The 21,123-nt window shown below is 44.0% G+C and overlaps 1 protein-coding gene across 1 annotated transcript; it reads left to right on the forward strand.

The window, feature by feature from the left end:
* The first annotated feature begins 82 nt into the window (after positions 1-82).
* On the forward strand, positions 83-21,063 carry rnf25 (ring finger protein 25). Its single transcript, XM_057860945.1, has 10 exons — positions 83-247; positions 5,817-5,888; positions 5,963-6,059; positions 11,077-11,144; positions 11,353-11,422; positions 11,507-11,578; positions 17,141-17,281; positions 17,427-17,516; positions 17,579-17,716; positions 20,524-21,063. The coding sequence occupies exons 1-10, from the start codon at positions 228-230 to the stop codon at positions 20,947-20,949; spliced, it is 1,194 nt and encodes a 397-aa protein (XP_057716928.1). The 5' UTR covers positions 83-227; the 3' UTR covers positions 20,950-21,063.
* The last annotated feature ends 60 nt before the right edge of the window (positions 21,064-21,123 follow it).

The raw sequence follows: 21,123 nt of genomic DNA on the forward strand, positions 1-21,123 counted from the left end.
AACATTAGAACAACAGCGGTACTAACTTCAGAACCTCATTTTTTAAAACTGTTAAAACCACTGAAAAAATGTGGGCAAGATTCTGATTTTATTAGTTTGTAGTGTTCCAAAAACTGAAATGTTTAAGTAAAACGCTTCCATAATAGGGGGCGCTAGCCTCATCAAGGAGTTAAGTGCGTGTAATTAGAGAGCCTAGAAGAAGTAGCGGCGTCCTGAGGAAAACAATCATGGCGGCGACGCAGAGCGAGTGAGTTTATGCGCAACTTGTTTCGAGGAAAAAAAACCTTCAAACATGATGGCATTCAGTCATTTGGTGTTTTTCTTTCGTTTTTAATGCGACGAAACCAGTGTCGGACATTGCGAGTTACCACAACATTTAAATTTGCTGGCTAAAGCTAACTGATGTGACAGCAGAAAACAATGACATTTCAAATAAAAACATTTTTTGTTTTGCTCACATAAGAAGATATTCAATACTCTTTTGTAAATATGCTTCGTCAAGCAGCCCCCCCCCAATACAAATCATTCAGGTTGACGCGCGACGATTATTCATCCTCGAGGATGATGATGAGGATGAAAATTAGGAGTGGGAACCTCTTGGTACCTCACGATACGGTACGTTTTGCGATACAGAGCTCACGATAACGATGATCTGACGAAATGGCGATACAACGATTATTGATACATTGGTCAGGAAATACTTCTAGGATATTCTATAAACAATTAATAAAGAGAACAAGCTTCTGCTGTGAATTGGAATGAGTTTATCACTCATAGACGTCCAATCGATTTGAACTGGGAGGGTGGCAGCGAATGAACATTCGTTCATTCTAGGGCTGCAGCTATCGATTATTTTAGTAGTCGATTAATCGATGAACTAGTTAGATCGAATAATCGAGTAATCGGAAAAGGAACATGAAAAATTAAAATACCTGAGCTGAGCCTCAAACGGTATTAAAAATAAATAGATGAGGATCTATGTACAACAAAAGAACAATTGGCTAACTTACATGGCAAAAGTCTGCTAGCTTAAATGCTATAAAATGCTAACTTTTTTTTCTCCAATGCTCTTAACAAATTGTTCAGACTCATATTCCCACAAAAATGGCTAAATATCCATATAAACTAAATTACGAATGCATAAAAAACATTAGCCCAAAGAAAAACTCAGCTTACGTTGGTCTTAACAGGAAGCAGTTGGATTCAGCCATGTGAAATGAAGCAGACCGGAGGGCAATCTATCCACCCTAATCAATAAACTAAATGTAAACACTTTCAAAAAAATAAAACTTCACAAAGCCACTTTAATCAAGCGAATACTCGAGGCAACAAAATTTAATTCGAATATTTTTTTCTAATCGAATACTCGAGTTAATCGATTAATCGTTGCAGCACTAGTTCATTCGCTGCCATCCCTCCCACTTCAAACGGATTGAACGTCTATGGCCGTCAGTGGCAGCCAATGCCAGTCAGTGAGGTCATTTTGGGCAATTTAAGATCATTTACATGTTGATTTTCAGTTACTTCCCGATGATTTTGAGGTATTTTATGGGTCACTTCCTGTTTATTTTGCGTTACAGAATAGAAAATGACCTGGGAATCACCCAAATGAATAGGCAGTGACTCAAACTCAACAAGAAATGGCCTGTAAATGCCCTAAAATGAACAGCAAGTGTCCTGTAAATGCCCTAAAAATCACAGAATGACTGTGAATGCTCTGGTTTCGGATGAACGAACATTCCTAGTCTAAATGGATTGGGCGTCAAGCACCATCAATGCAGCCTTAGTGTTAACTGAGCAGTGTTGGGCACGTTAATTTAAAAAAGTAATTATAGTAGTTATAGTTACTCACTACTTCTTCCAAAAAGTAACTGAGTTAGTAACTGAATTACTCTATAGTAAAAGTAACTAGTTACCAGGGAAAGTAATTATTTCCCTTACTTTAAAAAGAAGGTGTTGTATGTCAAAGAATTTGAAATTTTCTGAGCAGTATTCGAATCAGTTGAATAGAGAAGAACAGACAGGTCGTTGTGTTATAGAACCTTGTAATATTTATTGCACCTCAGCAGCAACAGATATATCCTACACTTAAAGTGCAACAAAAATAAACAGTAAACAATATAATAAAATAACAATCAGCAGTAAAGAATATAAAGTGAGTTTAATCAATTAAATCTAACTCTCACAACCTGAGACAACTGGTCAAGTAGACATAGCCTACTATACTTCAAGTATTTTGACTTGAAATAGTGTTTATATCTCCACCTCGTAAAGGACAAATTTTCCTCTGAATGCTCTGCCACCATGTCCCTCTGCATCTGTTTTGCGTGTGTGTGTTTGCCGCACGCGCTGTTCCGGTTTGCGTGTGAAAACACAGACTCTGATTGGCTTACCATGACACATGACTCTAACCCTCAGCCAATCACAATCACTACCATCGCATCTATCCAGGTGGTGCATTCAGGTAGCCTCGTCCCCCTACTCCTCCCGTCACCCTCAAAGCGTCTGCCGTCCTCAAGATGGAATAGCATTCTTGCTGGCTGACAGTGGGGGATGGGAACGAGGCTACCATTCAGGTGTAGCAAAAATAGAAACGTTAGCAAGCTTTGGAAAGCATTGTCTAATTGAATGAGCATGGACAAACAGCCTGGTGTCATAAGAAGTACGTGCTCTAATATTCTGACACAGAATTATCCGAGGCACCCTAAAGTGCACAAGGCGCCAATATTGTTTTGCTCACATGATGCGGGAGTGAGTGAGAGATCCGGCCTGTCGAGAGCCGTACGTTTGTGTTAAGGTTGAAGTTATATGTGCTGTTAAAGAAACAGAGTGCGAGCACGCCCTGTGTGGTATATCTTTTCTAAGAAAAAGCACAAAACAAAACACGTGCGCTATTCTTGAACCTGAACGCACTCCAAGTCTTGGATGACAAATAAACAGAGCAGAGTAGACTTGCTACGACTGGTAGTTTCTTCATTTTATTCAGAGTAAGTAACGCACCGCTTTTGACCGTCAGTAACGGTAACGGTGTTGTAACGGCGGAAAAAATAATTAGTTAGATTACCCCGTTACTGAAAAAACAACGCCGTTATGTAACGGCATTATTTATAACGGCGTTATTCCCAACACTGTAACTGAGACACTATTATGGTGGAAGATTTTGGTAGCAACTTGTTTGTTCCTTTTTACCCGTATTGGCCCTAATATAAGACGGTGTATTTTGCATTGAAATAAGATTGAAAAAGAGGGGTCGCCTTATATTCGCGGTCTAGACATTATACCCATTCACGACGCTAGATGACGCTAGAGATCATTGAAGCAATGTTCTGTTGTGACAGATCTCAGCTACTCTCCCCATTCACGACGCTAGATGGCGCCAGATATCATTGAAGCGATGTTCTGTCATGACAGATCTCAGCTACTAGTTTAACCAGTTTGCATTATTTTATTGCAAGGTTTTTCCTTATTCAGATTTGTTTCAAGACTACAGTTAGACTTCACTTTGATAGTTAATGTAGTTATTGCAATTTTAGTTCACATATTTAAATGTTCAGGTATTAAAATTTGAATGAGGCAATATAATAGTGGTGTCAACAATAATCGATGCGGCGATGCATCCCGATGCGGGGCATGGACGATTCGATTCGATGAGGGCAACAAGCCGAATCGAAACAACGCATTTTAAAATATATAAGTACGTTCAAAAATCTTCCCTGCGCAATTCCGGTGATGCAATGGATTTGGTTTCCCCATTTGTATTATTATTGTCATGTTTCATTTTTTACACACTGCATAACTCTGGTCAAGTTTCCCACCAACCTCATAGAAGCCAAAATGTCTCCAGATGTCAGCTTTCAATGTCTTAGGTGCATCAATAATCTTTCTTGCTCCCGCTTTCTCCGCTTCAGCCATTGTTTTGTTATGTCCTATCTCTTAGAGGTTAGATCTTGTGCCCGAACCCGAACGGGTCGGGCCAAAAATGTTAAGCATTCACGTTCGGGTCGGGTCGGGTCGGGTGGGGAGGACTAATAAATTATTTAAAAAAAAAAAAAATGGGATAAAACCGAGAGCAGGCTCTCTGTATTGTGCATTTGCTCACATGAAGCACTGACACCGCCCGCTTTTTCTTCTTCTCCTCCGCTGTGGCGCTTGCGATTCGTTACGAAAGACACTTTTATTTATGCACACAAAGGCAACACAAATGTGATCCTTTTGAATCTTCTCCTTTGTGTGTCTGCAAAGTCGGATGTTTTTTTTGGTTTTGTTTGTTTTTTATTAAACTTTCCCAGCGTTATTTCGTTGTGTAAATGATTTTATAATGATCACAAAAATATGTAGACTATTTAAACATTATGAAAACTTGCGGGTTTTTTTCTGCCAACTGAGAATTCGTTACGAAAGACACTTTTTTATGCACACAAAGGCAACACAAATGTGATCCTTTTGAATCTTCTCCTCTGTGTGTCTGCAAAATCGCATGTTTTTTTTTTAATATTAAACTTTCCCAGCGTTATTTCGTTATGCAAATGCTTCTATGATCACAAAAATATGTAGACTATTTAAACATTAAGAAACATGCGTTTTTTCTGCCATCTCGAAGAAATGAAAATAAATTGCTGCTGCTGCGTTTTTTTCTTCGCGTCACTCCAAGCCGGGTCGGGCTTCAATACCAGCGGGCCAGGTCGGGTCGGGCTGGATTTTTTAGGCCCCATCTAACCTCTACTATCTCTCTGCTCTCTCAATGTCAAAAATCTGATATTTCCTCATGTTGAAACAGATTGTTATGGCTGCTAAAATGCTGCTGCACTTCATTTTAATTAATCATTTCTTATTGTTATGTGGTAGATTGCATTTCTAAGTTGATTGCACATATATAGTGGGCTAGGCCTACATTTTACTTTTGTTCTACATTGCAATTTAGTTGGATGTTTTGTTTGCAACTGAACTGATCCCTGGATTGATATTGCGATAAAGATGCTGCTGCACTACAATATTTGCTTCGTCGCTTTCTTTAATATTTACTTGAATATTTTTATCGATGGGTTGTTGTGACTAAAATACAGTGACTGTTATTACTGATTTTGCACTGGAGTTCAGATGTTGCACTGTGTGAAAGGCTGCTAATGTTTGTAAAAAAAAAAAAAAAAAGAGAAAGCCCTGGTCTCATTCAAAGCACCAATTAAATGCTGTGATCTGTATTTTTTTTTTTAAATATATATCTAAAAGTATTTTCATTTGACTTCAACCAGGAGTGACACAAGAGCCAATAAAAAGTTGTTTAATGTCTGACCGCTTGTGTTGCTTCATGATTCACGAAAAATATGCTTTGCTTTAGAATTTTAATGCATCCCAGGCTTTAAGGTATCGCGATGCATTGCCGATTCGAACCGAATCGAATCGAATCGAATCGTGGCCCTCCGAATCGTAATCAAATCGAATCGTGAGGGCAGTACCGATGCACACCTCTACAATATAACATGCTTTTTCACTCAGATATATTGTTATAATAATTTCTTTCAGATGTACTGTAATTATTTTCTGTATAAAAATGAATTTGGTGTTCAAAAAGTCTTTTTTTCAAACTTGAGTCTTGAAAAAGAGGGGGTCGTCTTATAACCAGCTCCGTCTTAGATTCGGGCCAATGCGGTATTTTTTATTTTTTTAGACATTGACACCTTTTTAAAACGATATCTCAATTCTTGGCATGAGCATATTGATAACCTTTTGGGATACAAAGTATCACGATATATCACCTTTTCGATATCTTGTCACACCCCTAATGAAAATGATCATTTTCTATTCTTTCTTGTGTTCAGAGTTCTATGTGAGATTGAAGTGCTGCAGTCTATCTACTTAGATGACCTGCACGTCACCAGGACGAGGGACAGGTGCCCGATGATTCCGATAAAGTCAAACACTCACATCTTCTTCCATGTCAATGTTTGATTATTTTATTTTTCAGGCACTGGGAGGTCAGTCTGGTATTGTACCCATCCACAGCCGAAGATTACGGATCCCAGTTTGTGCGACTCGGTTTGACGTTGACTCTGGATGAAGAGGTGACGTACGCATCGTCCTCATCTTTATACAGGGTGTCCCAAAATAATGTATACACTCTTTGACTTTAAATGGCTAATATATATATTTTTTCAATTTCAGATTTGATTTTGGAGTAAGAATGGCAGATACTGGGTTTACGTATGAGCAAAAAAAAAAAATTGCTCTGAAAACATTCTGGAAATGAGAAAATAAAACTGAATTGGGAAGACACTTTATGCATGAGTTCCACAGAGATGCCGCAACACGAAATAATTCAACCCAGTCACTGTGCCTTTGACAAAAAATGGTCCAATAAGTCCCCTGGCTGAAAGTCCACACCAGACTGTGTCTCCAGGCAAATTCAAGTGACGTTCCACTGTAAGATGAGGATTTTATTGTGCCCAGTAACTGCAGTTATGGCGATTTTTCGAGCCATTCAATTTAAATGTGGCTTCGTCACTCCAGATAATTTTCTGTGAAAACGTGTTATCGTCTGCACATCGTGCACGGTACCACTCGCAGAATTCAATCCTTCGATCTGGGTCATCTTATTATTATTTTTTATTATGTTCAGCTTGTTGACACGGACAGTGGTTAGTCTAAATGTCCGGTTGGTCCGAACAGTTTTAATGTGTCACATTGAGAGTATGACATACTCTCATTATGATTATGCAACATACTTCGTTTATCATGACAAAGCAGTGGACAGGAAGAGGTTATGGGGGAACAGAAGAAAAGAACAAAGAAACACAACAACAAGAAATACATTAAACGCCTACACTAACTATGAATGGGCTCACCACCTGTGGGAGGGGCCAAAGGGGTCGGGTGCGTAGGGAGTTGGGCGGCAGCCAAAGGCGGGGGCCTTGGCGGTCCGACCCCCAGCTGCTGAAGCTAACTCTTGGGACATGGAATGTCACCTCTCTGGCAGGGAAGGAGCCTGAGCTGGTGTGTGAGGCAGAGAAGTTCCGACTAGATATAGTCGGACTCTCCTCCACACACAGCTTGGGTTCTGGTACCAATCCTCTCGAGAGGGGTTGGACTCTCTTCCACTCTGGAGTTGCCCATGGTGAGAGGCGCCGGGCAGGTGTGGGCATACTTATTGCCCCCCGGCTTGGCGCCTGTACGTTGGGGTTTACCCCGGTAGACGAGAGGGTAGCCTCCCTCCGCCTTCGGGTGGGGGGACGGGTTCTAACTGTTGTTTGTGCTTATGCACCGAACAGCAGTTCAGAATACCCACCCTTTTTGGAGTCCTTGGAGGGTGTGCTAGAGAGCACCCCCTCTGGGGACTCCCTCGTTCTACTTGGGGACTTCAACGCTCACGTGGGCAATGACAGTGAGACCTGGAGGGGCGTGATTGGGAGGAACGGCCCCCCCGATCAGAACCCGAGTGGTGTTCTGTTATTGGACTTCTGTGCTCGTCACGGTTTGTCTATAACGAACACCATGTTCAAACATAGGGGTGTCCATATGTGCACTTGGCACCAGGACACCCTAGGCCGCAGTTCGATGATCGACTTCGTAATCGTGTCATCGGACTTGCGGCCGCATGTTTTGGACACTCGGGTGAAGAGAGGGGCGGAGCTGTCAACCGATCACCACCTGGTGGTGTGTTGGCTCCGATGGCGGGGGAAGATGCTGGCCAGACCTGGCAGGCCCAAACGTATTGTGAGGGTCTGCTGGGAACGTCTGGCAGAATCCCCTGTCAGAAAGAGTTTCAACACCCACCTCCGGCAGAACTTCTCCCTTGTCCCGGGGGAGGTGGGGGACATTGAGTCCGAGTGGGCCATGTTCCACACCTCCATTGTTGAGGCGGCCGATCAGAGCTGTGGCCGTAAGGTGGTTGGTGCCTGTCGTGGCGGCAATCCCCGAACCCGCTGGTGGACACCAGCGGTAAGGGATGCCGTCAAGCTGAAGAAGGAGGCCTATCGGGCCTTTTTGGCCTGTGGGACTCCGGAGGCAGCTGACAGGTACCGGCTGGCCAAGCGGACTGCGGCCTCGGCGGTCGCCGAGGCAAAAACTCGGACATGGGAGGAGTTCGGTGAGGCCATGGAAAACGACTTCCGGATGGCTTCGAGGAAATTCTGGTCCACCATCCGGCGTCTGAGGAGAGGAAAGCAGTGCACTATTAACACTGTGTATAGTGAAGATGGTGTACTGCTGACCTCGACTCGGGACGTCGTGAGTCGGTGGAGAGAATACTTCGAAGCCCTCCTCAATTCCACCGACACGCCTTCCTTTGAGGAAGCAGAGTCTGGGGACTCTGAGGTGGGCTCTTCGATCTCTGGGGTTGAAGTCACTGAGGCGGTTGGTAAGCTCCTCGGTGGCAAGGCCCCGGGGGTGGATGAGATCCGCCCGGAGTTCCTAAAGGCTCTGGATGTTGTAGGGCTGTCATGGCTGACACGCCTCTACAACATCGCGTGGACATCGGGGACAGTGCCTCTGGATTGGCAGACCGGGGTGGTGGTCCCCCTTTTTAAAAAGGGGGACCGGAGGGTGTGTTCCAATTATAGAGGAATCACACTCCTCAGCCTCCCCGGTAAAGTCTATTCAGGGGTGCTGGAGAGGAGGGTCCGTCGGGAAGTCGAATCTCGGATTCAGGAGGAGCAGTGTGGTTTTCGTCCCGGCCGTGGAACAGTGGACCAGCTCTACACCCTCAGCAGGGTCCTCGAGGGTGCATGGGAGTTCGCCCAACCAGTCTACATGTGTTTTGTGGATTTGGAGAAGGCGTTCGACCGTGTGCCTAGGGGAATCCTGTGGAGGGTGCTCCGGGAGTACGGGGTACCGAGCCCCTTGGTAAGGGCTGTTCGGTCCCTGTACGACCGGTGTCAGAGTCTGGTCCGCATTGCCGGCAGTAAGTCGAATTCGTTCCCAGTGAGGGTTGGACTCCGCCAAGGCTGCCCTTTGTCACCGATTTTGTTCATAACTTTTATGGACAGAATTTCTAGGCGCAGCCGAAGCGTTGAGGGGGTCCGGTTTGGTGACCTCAGCATTGAATCTCTGCTTTTTGCAGATGATTTAGTGCTGTTGGCTTCATCAAGCCGTGACCTCCAACTCTCACTGGAGCGGTTCGCAGCTGAGTGTGAAGCGGTTGGGATGAAGATCAGCACCTCCAAATCCGAGACCATGGTCCTCAGTCGGAAAAGGGTGGAGTGCCCTCTCCGGGTCGGGGATGAGATCCTGCCCCAAGTGGAGGAGTTCAAGTATCTTGGGGTCTTGTTCACGAGTGACGGTAGGAGGGAGCGGGAGATCGACAGGCGAATCGGTGCGGCGTCTGCAGTAATGCGGACGCTGCACCGGTCCGTAGTGGTGAAGAAGGAGCTGAGCCGAAAGGCAAAGCTCTCGATTTACCAGTCGATCTACGTTCCTGCCCTCACCTATGGTCACGAGCTTTGGGTCGTGACCGAAAGAACAAGATCCCGGATACAAGCGGCCGAAATGAGTTTCCTCCGCAGGGTGTCCGGGCTCTCCCTTAGAGATAGGGTGAGAAGCTCGGTCATCCGGGAGGGACTCGGCGTCGAGCCGCTACTCCTCCGCGTAGAGAGGAGCCAGCTGAGGTGGCTCGGGCATCTGGTTCGGATGCCTCCCGGACGCCTCCCTGGAGAGGTGTTCCGGGCATGTCCCACCGGCGGGAGGCCCCGGGGACGACCCAGGACACGCTGGAGAGACTATGTCTCTCGGCTGGCCTGGGAACGCCTTGGGATCCCGCCGGAGGAGCTGGTTGAAGTGGCTGGGGAGAGGGAAGTCTGGGCTTCCCTGTTAAAGCTGCTGCCCCCGCGACCCGACCCCGGAACAAGCGGAAGATAATGGATGGATGGATGGACTAACTATGAATATGTTGGTGCTATGTCGCAGCTAGATGAACAGTATTTCCGGTTGAAACCATGTGGGGGGCTTGTTGATCAGGGAAAGATGGGGGTGGGGGACTCTATAAGATAAAAGATTGGAAGGGGTGAAGTGTACATAAATCGGCTCTGTGATCTAAAAACCGGTAATCATGTGAATCCCTTGTGAGTGTAAGCCCGTCGGCAACCGACTGTACGCCGCCCTATCGCCAATCCTGTCACTGCCCCCCCCCCCACCCGAGCACAGCCAATCACATCCAGCCACGCATAAGCCCCAACAAACACGCGACAGCCACGCAGACGAGCGGAGACCTAGCGCGGGCGCCACCCCAGGGCCACGGCCCTCACCCAGCCAGCCGCTCCTCCCCCAGCCCAGCAAAGGGGCCATCGTCACCCCCCCGGGATCCAGGGTGGTGCCCTGGGCCACCCGCGCCCTTACCAACCGGCCTTTAGGGATAGGAAGAGGGAATGCACCGCCAAAACGACGCCCACCCAGCCCACAAGCCACAGCCGCAGCCCCCCAACCGGCACTGGACGCCACGGGACCCTCAACGGCCCACCAAGCCCAGGGCAGGGTCCCCCGCCGGAGCAGGCGACACCCAGCCGACACACCGGCGTCGAGCCAGCGACCCGCGACCGAGAGCAGGGCTGGGTCATCTATCTTTGTTAATAGCATGAACTAGCGCTGCAATAAAAGTTTTCCATTGCGCACGTTTCAAAATGCGATGAACGCTTGATTTTGGGATGACTGTTTCACGTGACAGTTGACGAACAGATTTTGATAAGGAATTCTGAACATTAGCAATAACATCCTGCGCTTTAGTTGGGCATGTCGATGTTCTTTTGCGTCCTGAATGTTTTTTTTTTTCTCATGCACTGGATGGTCCCATGATTCCCAAAGTTACCTACGATTCGTGAAATGCTGACCCGTGTTGAGGCATCTCTGTGGAACTCACGCTTAAAATGTTTTGCCACTTCAGCTTTATTTTCTCGTTTCCAGAATGTTTTCAGAACAATTTTTTTTTTTGCTGGAACATTACCCCCAGTATCTGTCATTCTTACTCCAAAATCAAATCTGAGATAGAAAAAAAAAATGATTAGCCATTTAAAGTCAAAGAGTGTATACATTATTTTGGGACACCCTGTATATAAACTGTCAGCCATGTTGTTGAATTGCTGCGTGTGTATTCAGTACCCGCTTTCGTCTCCTGACATCGCCATTCACAATACAAGAGGACTCTCTGACGACAAGCTCAGCAGGTAATGTATCAAAAAATCCTCTGAGAACCTTTTGTATGCGCTCGATTTCGCCATCAATGGCAGCCCATGACTTGAACTCAAATGGTGGCGCAACAAATGTAGATTGATAGTATAGTATACATACATGTAGCTCATATGTACTAGGTGTTGTCTCTCCCTTTAAATGCCAGAACTTTGTTAAAAGCTTGATGCTGATTGTGTGTTGCAGCCTTCAGCAGAGTCTAGAGCTTGAAGCAGAGTCGTGCGTCGGCTCGCCCGTCTTGTATCAGCTGATTGAGGTCGCTGCTTCACCCTACCCTCAAAAAGGAAGTCCCAACATTTTCCCCCAATTTTTTTGTCTTTTTTCAAATTTTGTTCTCTAGAAAGCCAAAGAAATCCTAACGGAAAGCAACATTCCGCACGGCAACTGCGTCATCTGCCTCTACGGATTTAAGGTGACCTTCCACTTTTCTTCTTTTGTGCCTTCAAAGATTTTTATTGTGGCGAAACACTTCCTGCTTGACTGTCCAGCAGTGTTGTTTTGGGGAGTTTTCATCTGTCTTTTGGAGGAAAATACTTATTAGTCTCAGTCATATTTTAGTAACTTCATAATGTGTTCTTCGTCATCTAGTTTTAGTTGACAAATACTTTTCATCTGTACAATTCATACGTTTTGGTCCAAAAATATAGATTTCCAACATATTATAGCGTCTACAAGGACAATGCCAACTTGGTGATGATAATACGCACACAAGCAGGAAAAAAGTACATTATTTACAAAAATGATACCCACTTGGACGCCACGAGGTGTAAGTATGTATGTAATGTAAAATAAAAAGTTGTCAGAGAGTGACAACGCTCACCATGCTAAATGCTAATGCTAACGCTCCGAGTTACAGTGTATCACAAATGTGAGTACACCCCTCACATTTCTGCAGATATTTAAGTATAACTTTTCATGGGACAACACTGACAAAATGACACTTTGACACAATGAAAAGTAGTCTGTGTGCAGCTTATATAATACAGTTAATTTATTTTCCCCACAAAATAACTCAAAATATAGCTATTAGTATCCAAACCCCTGGCTACAAAAGTGAGTACACCCCTTAGTGAAAGTTGTCAATATTAACATACATCAACTGTCAATATTTTGTGTGCCCACCACTATTATCCAGAACTGCCTTTACTCTCCAGGGCATGGAGTTGACCAGAGCTTCACAGGTTGCAACTGGAATGCTCTTCCACTCCTCCATTACGACGTTGTGGAGCTGCCGGATATTTGAGGCTTTGCTCACCTCCACCTTCCGCTTGAGAATCCCCCAAAGATGTTCTATTGGGTTCAAGTCTGGAGAAATGCTTGGCCAGTCAATCACCTTTACCCTCAGCCTCTTCAGTAAAGCAGTGTTCATCTTGGAGGTGTGTTTGGGGTCATTGTCATACTGGAACACTGCCCTGCGACCCAGTTTCTGGAGGGAGAGGATCATGCTCTGCTGCAGTATTTCACAGTACATGTTGGAATTCATGTTTCCCTCAATGGAATGTTAACTCTCCAACACCTGCAGCACTCATTCAGCCTCAGACCATGACATTCCCACCACTATGCTTGACTGTAGGCATGACACACATATCTTTGTGCTCCTCACCTGGTCACCGCCACACATGCTTGAGACCATCGGAACCAAACAAATTAATCTTCATCTCATCGGACCGTAGGACATGGTTCCAGTAATCCATTTGCTTTGTTGACATGTCTTCAGCAAACTGTTGGCGGGCTTTCTTGTGTACCGTCTTCAGAAGAGGCTTCCTCCTGGGGTGACAGCCATGCACACCAATTTGATGTAGAGTGCGGCGTATGGTCTGAGCACTACCAGGCTGACCCCCCACCTCTTTAATCTCTGCAGCAATGCTGATAGCACTCCTGTGACGATCTTTCAAAGAAATCATTTGGATGTGACACTCAGCATGTGCGCTCAGCTTCTTTGGACGACCAACCCGAGGCCTGTTCTGAGTGGACCCTGCTCTTTTAAAACGCTGGATAATCTTAGCTAGAGCTGAAACGAATACTCGAGTAACTCGAGTTTAAAAACTGATCCGAGTAATTTTATTCACCTCGAGGAATCATTTAATTTTGCCAGCTCTAAGCATCACGTTTTGCCCGGACTACTTTTAATGCGGGACAACGCGCTGACGTCACGTGCGTAGAGGAAGAAGCAATTGAAAAAAAAAAAAACCTTACTGCAGCCGACAGCCGCTACAAACTACGCCGACGTTGCGAAAAACTACGCCCTCATGATGCTAGTGTGGTAGCAGGTAGTGTCCGATGCGTCTCATAGATATCGCATTCATTTAGGACTAGATGCGAAATGACAGACGCGTCTGGGCAGCGTTAGTAAACAGCCGCCATCTTTAAATACAGTATAACATTACAGTCACTCGCTCACGTAACGTTAGCCCTTCATAGGGCGAGGTTTCTATTGATTATGACCAATATCGATGCGTGGCTAACGTGTCTTACATACAGGCTTTATTTAATCTGTAAAAACAAAGCGCTGTAGAGTGATGAGGGTGTAAAATTAAAACATAATAATGCTAACTGTCAGTTTTAGCTCAGTGGTCATTGCTGAATAAAACACCAAGTAGCAGTGATCCCTAATGTGCTCCAATACAGCAGGTATTATACATTTATTTTGAACACTGCAAAAACTCAAACCCTATCAGTACTTATAGTTTAGACTAACTTAAAGCTTAAGGTATTATACATTTATTTTGAACACTGCAAAAACTTGAAATCCTATCAGTACTTATAGTTTAGACTAACTTAAAACTCAACTAGAACTTAGAAATAGCTTGACAGAAACGGAAATTCAATTGAAACACGTGGGGAAAACACACAGCTTTCAAGTGATGTGTGTTATCAAGCGTAATTACATTTTTAGGTAAGAAATATGTTTGTTTGTTTGTTTTTTATAAGATTTCAAGTTTTTTGAGTGAAAGCAGTGAATTTTTTTTTTCTAGTCACATATGAGATGTGATTATTGGCTGTTTTCAACAATGTACAGTACAACGGAAATAAAGACATTGATTGACTGAAAATGGTTCACTATTGGATTAAATGTCTTTTTTTCCCATGTATATTTATAATTGCTCTTTACCTAAAAGAAAAATGTTTTATCCGATTACTCGATTGCTAAAATATTCGATAGCTGCAGCCCTAATCTTAACCGCTGTGCTGCAGCTCAGTTTCAGGGTGTTGGCAATCTTCTTGTAGCCTTGGACATCTTCATGTAGCTCAACAATACATCTTTTAAGCTCCTCAGAGAGTTCTTTGCCATGTTGGAACTTCCAGTGACCGGTATGAGAGAGTGTGAGAGCTGCACTACAAATTTGAACACACCTGCTTCCTTTGCAAACCTGGACCTAGTAACACTAACAGGTCTAGGGCTGCAGCTATCGAATATTTTAGTAGTTGATTAATTGATGGACTAGTTAGTTCGAATAATCAAGTAATCGGATAAGGAACATGAAAAAATACCTGAGCTGAGCCTCAAATGGTATGAAAAAAAAATTGAAAAATGAGGATCTACTGTATGTACAACAAAAGAACAATTGGCTAACTTACAAAGAAAAAGTCAGCTAGCTTAAATGCTCTAAAATGCTAAAGTTTTTTTTTTGCAATGCTCTTAAAAAATGGTTGAGACATATTCCCACAAAAAATTGCTATAAATACCTATAAATTATGAATGCATTAAAAAACATTAGCTCAAACAAAAACTTAGCTTATGTTGGTCTTAACAGGGAGTAATTGGATTCAGCCATGTGAAAAGAGGCAGACTAGAAAGCTGTGTATCCACCCTAATCAATAAAACTAAATGCAAACACTTTCAAAATAAACCATTACAGCGCCACTTTAATTAAACGGATACTCGAAGCAACAAAATTTTAATTTGAATATTCTTTTCTAATCGAATGCTCGAGTTAATCGATTAATCATTGCAGCACTAAACGAGTCACATGACATTTTGGAGGGAAAATAACAAGCAGTACTCAATTTGGACATTTAGGGATGTAGTTTCTAAGGGGTGTACTCACTTTTGTTGCCAGGGGTTTAGATATTAATGGCTATATTTTGAGTTATTTTGACGGGAAAATAAATTAACTCTATTATATAAGCTGCACACAGATACTTTTCATTATGTCAAAGTGTCCTTTTGTCAGTGTTGTCCCATCAAAAGGTATACTTAAATATCTGCAGAAATGCAAGGGGTGTACTCACTTTTGTGATACACTGTACATTTCATGTATTGATCATGCAGAACAGACCTGTAAAGGCAAAAGTAACATTGCATATTCTGTCTTGCCAAGATACGAAATACTAATTCCTACCATGTGTTTCAAAACAAGCCTTAAAAAGACACCAGTGAGTGGGGGTGGGGGCACAGCATGTCACATGAGTGACATAACTAAACACTGTTGTGAATCAGGCTGACTATACGTACAAAAAGAAAATGTCACACATTGTTAGCACATGACTAAAGGTGTAACGGTACATGTATTTGTAATGAACCGTTTCGGTACGTGGTGCTCTGTTCGGAATGGAGGCGTACCGAACGAGTTTCTGACGTAATTTAACCCTTACCTTTCGAGGCTGTGAGTCGATCGGGTTACAGTTTCTTTGTGTAGATTATATTTACTCCGTCTTCTCTACTATAATGAGGACCAACACGGTAGGACTGTATAACCCAGAAATGTCAACGGCGCAACAACGTGTCCGCCGCGAGAACGCAGTGAAACGCGGGCGTTGAAGTCAATCAGCCAATTCACACCAGTCGCAGTGCGGCCACGTGTTAGACGCGTCTGAAAAGCGGCTCCACACGACGCACGCGAAAAGAACGGCAGAGTTTATTATTTGATGGGAGACGCGACCCTCCTGCGTCAATACTATTACCGGTAGCTAGGATCGGGCAGACCGGTAGTCACTCGTGTAAAAATACGGTGGATCCGGTCGATTTTCAAACTAATATGCAATCATAACCCACTTTTTGAGTCCATCAGATCTCTTGAGTGGTAGATCGGGGCACAGTTGACTTGTCTTTGTTGATTTACTGCTGTCTTCTCTGCTATAATAATAACCAACACGGCCCCGTGTTCAATACGAAACCCTCCTTCCACAACAAAACAAGTAGGAACTAATATTCACAAAGGAACTAAAGTTATACAACATAAAATATACAAAATAAATGAATACTACATCACATTTGTAAAATATAAACACATAATAAAATAAATAATAGGCCATTTAAATAAAATAAATTGAAATGAGCTAAAACACCTGTAATTAAATAATAAGAATAATACACAGATCCTATTACACAATTAAATTGATTAATTTCTGTGTGGCGCTTTAACTTGAGAAAATCCACCAATAAAGCTTTTGAAAACCGTTCATAAGGGGAAAAAATGATTCATTGAGGCATTTCATTTGTAAAATACATGTTAAAATCTTTGTCATTGGGATTGCTTTTCTCTTTAGAACAGGACTTCTTTTTACTTCTTTCTTTCAGAAAGAAAGCTGACCAATACGCGGGGTCTGAAAGGCAAATTGTTGTTGGATTATCATTAAATACCCACCACTCTTTGAGCAGATTTCTAGCTTTGTATAGGCTAATGTTCCGATTGTTGAAAGCACAAAGGTGTGTAATAAACAACTAGCACATTTATATTTTGCATTTTGTTTTCTTACTGTACCGAAAATGAACCTAACTGTGACCTCAAAACCGAGGTACGTACCGAACCGAGATTTTTGTGTACCGTTACCCCCGTACACATGACAGAAACTGGTGCATTTTTGTCTTGTTCTCGAACTCGTCAGACAAAAATTGCCATTCATCTCGTTACGGTTCAGTTCCCAAGACAGGTTTTAGTTCCTTATCGTCTCGTCATCGTCATGAAAAAATTGTTCGTTGACAAAATATTTTCTTTATCGTATCATTGATGAAAACAACAATGCTGTCCAGGAAGGGGAGGCTTTCAGCAAGACGCGCTGCTATCACTACTTCCACTCGCATTGCCTGGGTCGATACGCCGGACATTCGGAGGAAGAGAACGGACTCCGCCGGCAGGAGATGGCCGAGGACAAAACTGCCACGCAGAATCAGGTCGAACGGCGCCGAAAACATAAAAATATTGAGCTAATCTGAAAAAAAAAGTAGCAGAAATCCCGAGAAGTGAAGTCAAAATTTTCAAGAAATATGAAGCCAAAATTTCCTTCAATTCTGGAATGACTTCAGTATTCTTCTGCAGGAGCTGACGGTTGCTTGTCCCGTTTGCCGCGAGCCTCTGACCTACGACCTGGACCAACTGATGGCCAGCGCCGCACCGCAGCTGCCCGAGGTGAGACGGGAAGCCGACACGTTAAACGGCAAGTCGCCAATAAAGTGTTTGTTGACGCGCAGCTGGACTCCACCGCCATCCGCTCCGACTTTCGGCAGAAGTGGAGGGAACTGGAGAAGGTTCTGGAAAGGCAACGTTGTCGAGGAGGCGTCATCGATCCCGAAGAGGAGTCCAATCGCTTCCTCATACACATCAATGAGGTCAGTAATCATACCCAACATTCAAGTTCCAAATTTGGAAGAACATTGTGGAAGACAATGTCAACATGAACATATATAATCTTTTGAGACAGAAAACATTGCAAAATTAACTTGTCATGAGGCCAAAGAACTACAACTAAAAAATAAACAATTCCTGTAGAAAGAACGTTGAATAATGTAGAATAAAATGGAATTGTGCTTTCATGGACATACGAACACCCGAAGTAAAATTATGGAACGACAGTGTGAATTAAAGTTTGAGTAAATGTTGATATTGTGTCTGTTGAAGAAACGTCATAGAAACCTGACTTTGTGTTTCTAATAGGGATGTCCCCATCCAATCACGTGATCAGAAATTGGGCCGATCATGCCATTTTTCATAGGATTGGAGTTGGTTAAAATTAAATGGTTCTGGAAGTACAGACATGTGTTTTCCATGTAAATGCCCTAATCTGTTTCAAGACCCCCAAAATTCAGACATATATTTTATAATGTGTAAAAATGCATCAAAACATGTAACAAAAACAATTAGGTTATCTCACAATAAACATATAATCTGAGCCGTGTATCATGTAAAAAACCAAGAATAAAGAATTAGGTCTGCAGCTATCGATTATTTTAGCAGTCGATTAATCGATGAACTACCGTAAATTCCGGACCATTGAGCAAGCCTCACCCAGTACATTTTTAAAGGAAAAAGCATTTTGTACATACATAAGCCTCTCCTGCCTATAAGCCGCGTGTGCCCACATATTAAACTGAAATATTTATAAAGAAATACACAGTTTTCCAAGTTTAAATTCCATATTTTAACAAATCGGGTTATGATACAGCGCGTGACTTACAGGTAAGGGAGGTGCGGAAGAGCAAGAGACGTGCTGTCGTTGTTGCTGCGGGTGTGTCTGTGTGTGTGCGTCGGCTGCTAGAGGTAGCAGTCGTGTGTTGTTCGACGAGTTTCCAAAATAAAGAATTGCAACCTAACTTAACGGGTTACTATTTGTCATCGTTACAATACCTTAACTTTTCTTTCCAAACAGCGCCAGCAACACGGCACTTAGCTGACTCCTCAAGCTTAGCGTGTCGTCCTCTTCATCACGCAGCAGACCGGCTTTTCGAAACCCGTTGGTGATGGTGGATTTTTTTCACGCTGCTCCACGCTGTCAGACTTTTGCAAAAGTTGCTCTTCGCATACGACCACTTTTGTAAACGATCTGACGCCGCTGGCCATCCAAGCCTTCAATTCAACTCGGCACATCATATCCATTTCTTCTAGCATGATGCGGGTATGCTAATTCTTGCCTGGCACGGCCACACTGTTCTCCGTGTGTTTTTCAAACACTGAGAGAATAGTCTGAGACCCAGCCCATTAACGCCCTCTCGAGCAAGTACGAAATCAATCGATAAATCAGATTTGTTTATTTGCGTGACGTGTTCTTAACGAGCGGTGTCACTCTTCCGCGTCGGAAGTCGTCTCCACAACACAGATGGCGAACAGGAGAGCCGAAAATATGTTCCAATCCACGGTAAAATCAGTTTTAAATTACCAAAAACACATCGACACAAGTCAGTGACAACAGTCTGTCTCGCGCTAGCCATGTTGAATAAACTCCGCTCTCCTCGTATGTTTACTTCCGCGCGCAAGTCCCTCGTCCCGCCCGTCGCTGATTGGTCCACTCTGCTGTCTGTTTGCTGTGGCTTGCTGCGCCCTGAAAATTTTATCCGCTTAATGGTGGCCAGACTCAATAGCTGGAACAGCGGTGAGTCTGGAGTACCAGGCTATGCTAATTCTACTAATGCACAAAGATGAGGATCTGCTACTTTTATTCGTGCACAAAGCACAAAGTTAAAATACGGCTAAGAGTGCCAACTAGCGTCTTCCTCGACACACATATTCCACGTGTCTTATGCTTGCATTTTATGCTCGAGCGCTCTTGGCGGTCGTTAGAAAAATTGATGAATTGGCCGCATCATTGCATACGCCGCAGGATTCAAAATGAGGGAAAAAAGTAGCGGCTTGTAATCCGGAATTTACGGTAGTTAGTTCAAATAATCCCCTCAATTCCCGGCAATCGGATTCTTCCACTTTGGAGGCAGGATTTAGAATTTTTCGTTTTCGTCTTCCGTCTTCGCCGACACTATATGCACGCGAGGAAAGTCCGCTACTCAGTCATTACGTCCTTGTGTCGCAGAGTCGCCATGTAAACTGCCCCTGAGACATGCTGTTCTAAAAATAATTTTCAAATGCTTCACTCCCATTGGCTGGCTCACGCGCGTCACCGCTAAGGTTTTTGTTTGTTGCCCACCTCCGTTTTGCAAACCCGCAGACAAAAATGATTTTTGTTGTGTATTAGTCACGACAGCTTGAGATCCGGTCCAGACGGCCTGGGGGTCCGGGACCGGACCAAGGTCCACGGTTCCGTGACCTCTGATGTAAACTAAAGTGCAATCACATTCGTAAATGAATGGCCTCTGGTTTTTGAAATGAACATAAACCAATCCATTGTGATAAAACAACAAAATTGCAATAACTGCATTAAACATCAAAGTGAAGTCTAACTGTAACTGTAGTCTTGAATCAAATCTGAATAAGGAAAAACATTGCAGTAAAATAATGCAAACTGGTTAAACTTGAGAGTAGCTGAGATCCGTCTGGCGCCATCTAGCGTCGTGAATGGGTATAATTTCTGGACCGCGAATATAAGACGACCCTCTCTTTTTCAGTCTTATTTCAATGCAAAAAACAGTCTTATATTCGGGTCAATATGGTATTTATGCATTTATAGTGCATTCTTTGTATTGGTCTGCAGCCGCCGCCTCCTTCTTCTGAAGTCGTGGACGTCCCACCGCCCGCCACTTGCGAACGACCTCCGCCGCCCAGTCACTTTGCACCTACCCAGTGCACAGACACTCAAGCTCGCGGGAAGCCCCGAGCCCACAGACGCCACGGGCACGGCGGGGGTCCTAGGAGAGGTAGCGGTCCCCATGCACACCACGCCGCTATCTCAGAACACCTGGACTCGCTGCGCCTAACCTCGGATAACGCCCCGGCTCACGTGAGTCTTCGCCAAACAGGAAGTCACTCATCGTCATATCCTTCCGACAAACACCCGGTGGCGGCTCGTGCTCCGCGAGCCCGAAGAAGGGGCCCGCAGCACCACCGCTGGGACGCTCGAGCACCCAGAGGGGGGGTGCCCCGCCAGCAGTGGGTGGGGGGACAAGAGGAGGAGCTCTGACACATACTAAACTCAAGGGCCGGGGGCCAGATATGGCACGCCACATCATTTTGTGTGGCCCGTGAAAGCAAATCACGTGCTATGACTTCACGTTTCTTGGTTGAAAACTCAAATTGCAGATGTTCACCATTAAAAATGTTGAGCTATTACAAGCATTTTTGTAAGTCTCCTTTT

This window comes from Corythoichthys intestinalis, chromosome 16, assembly GCF_030265065.1.
Source record: "Corythoichthys intestinalis isolate RoL2023-P3 chromosome 16, ASM3026506v1, whole genome shotgun sequence".
Lineage (NCBI taxonomy): Eukaryota > Metazoa > Chordata > Actinopteri > Syngnathiformes > Syngnathidae > Corythoichthys > Corythoichthys intestinalis.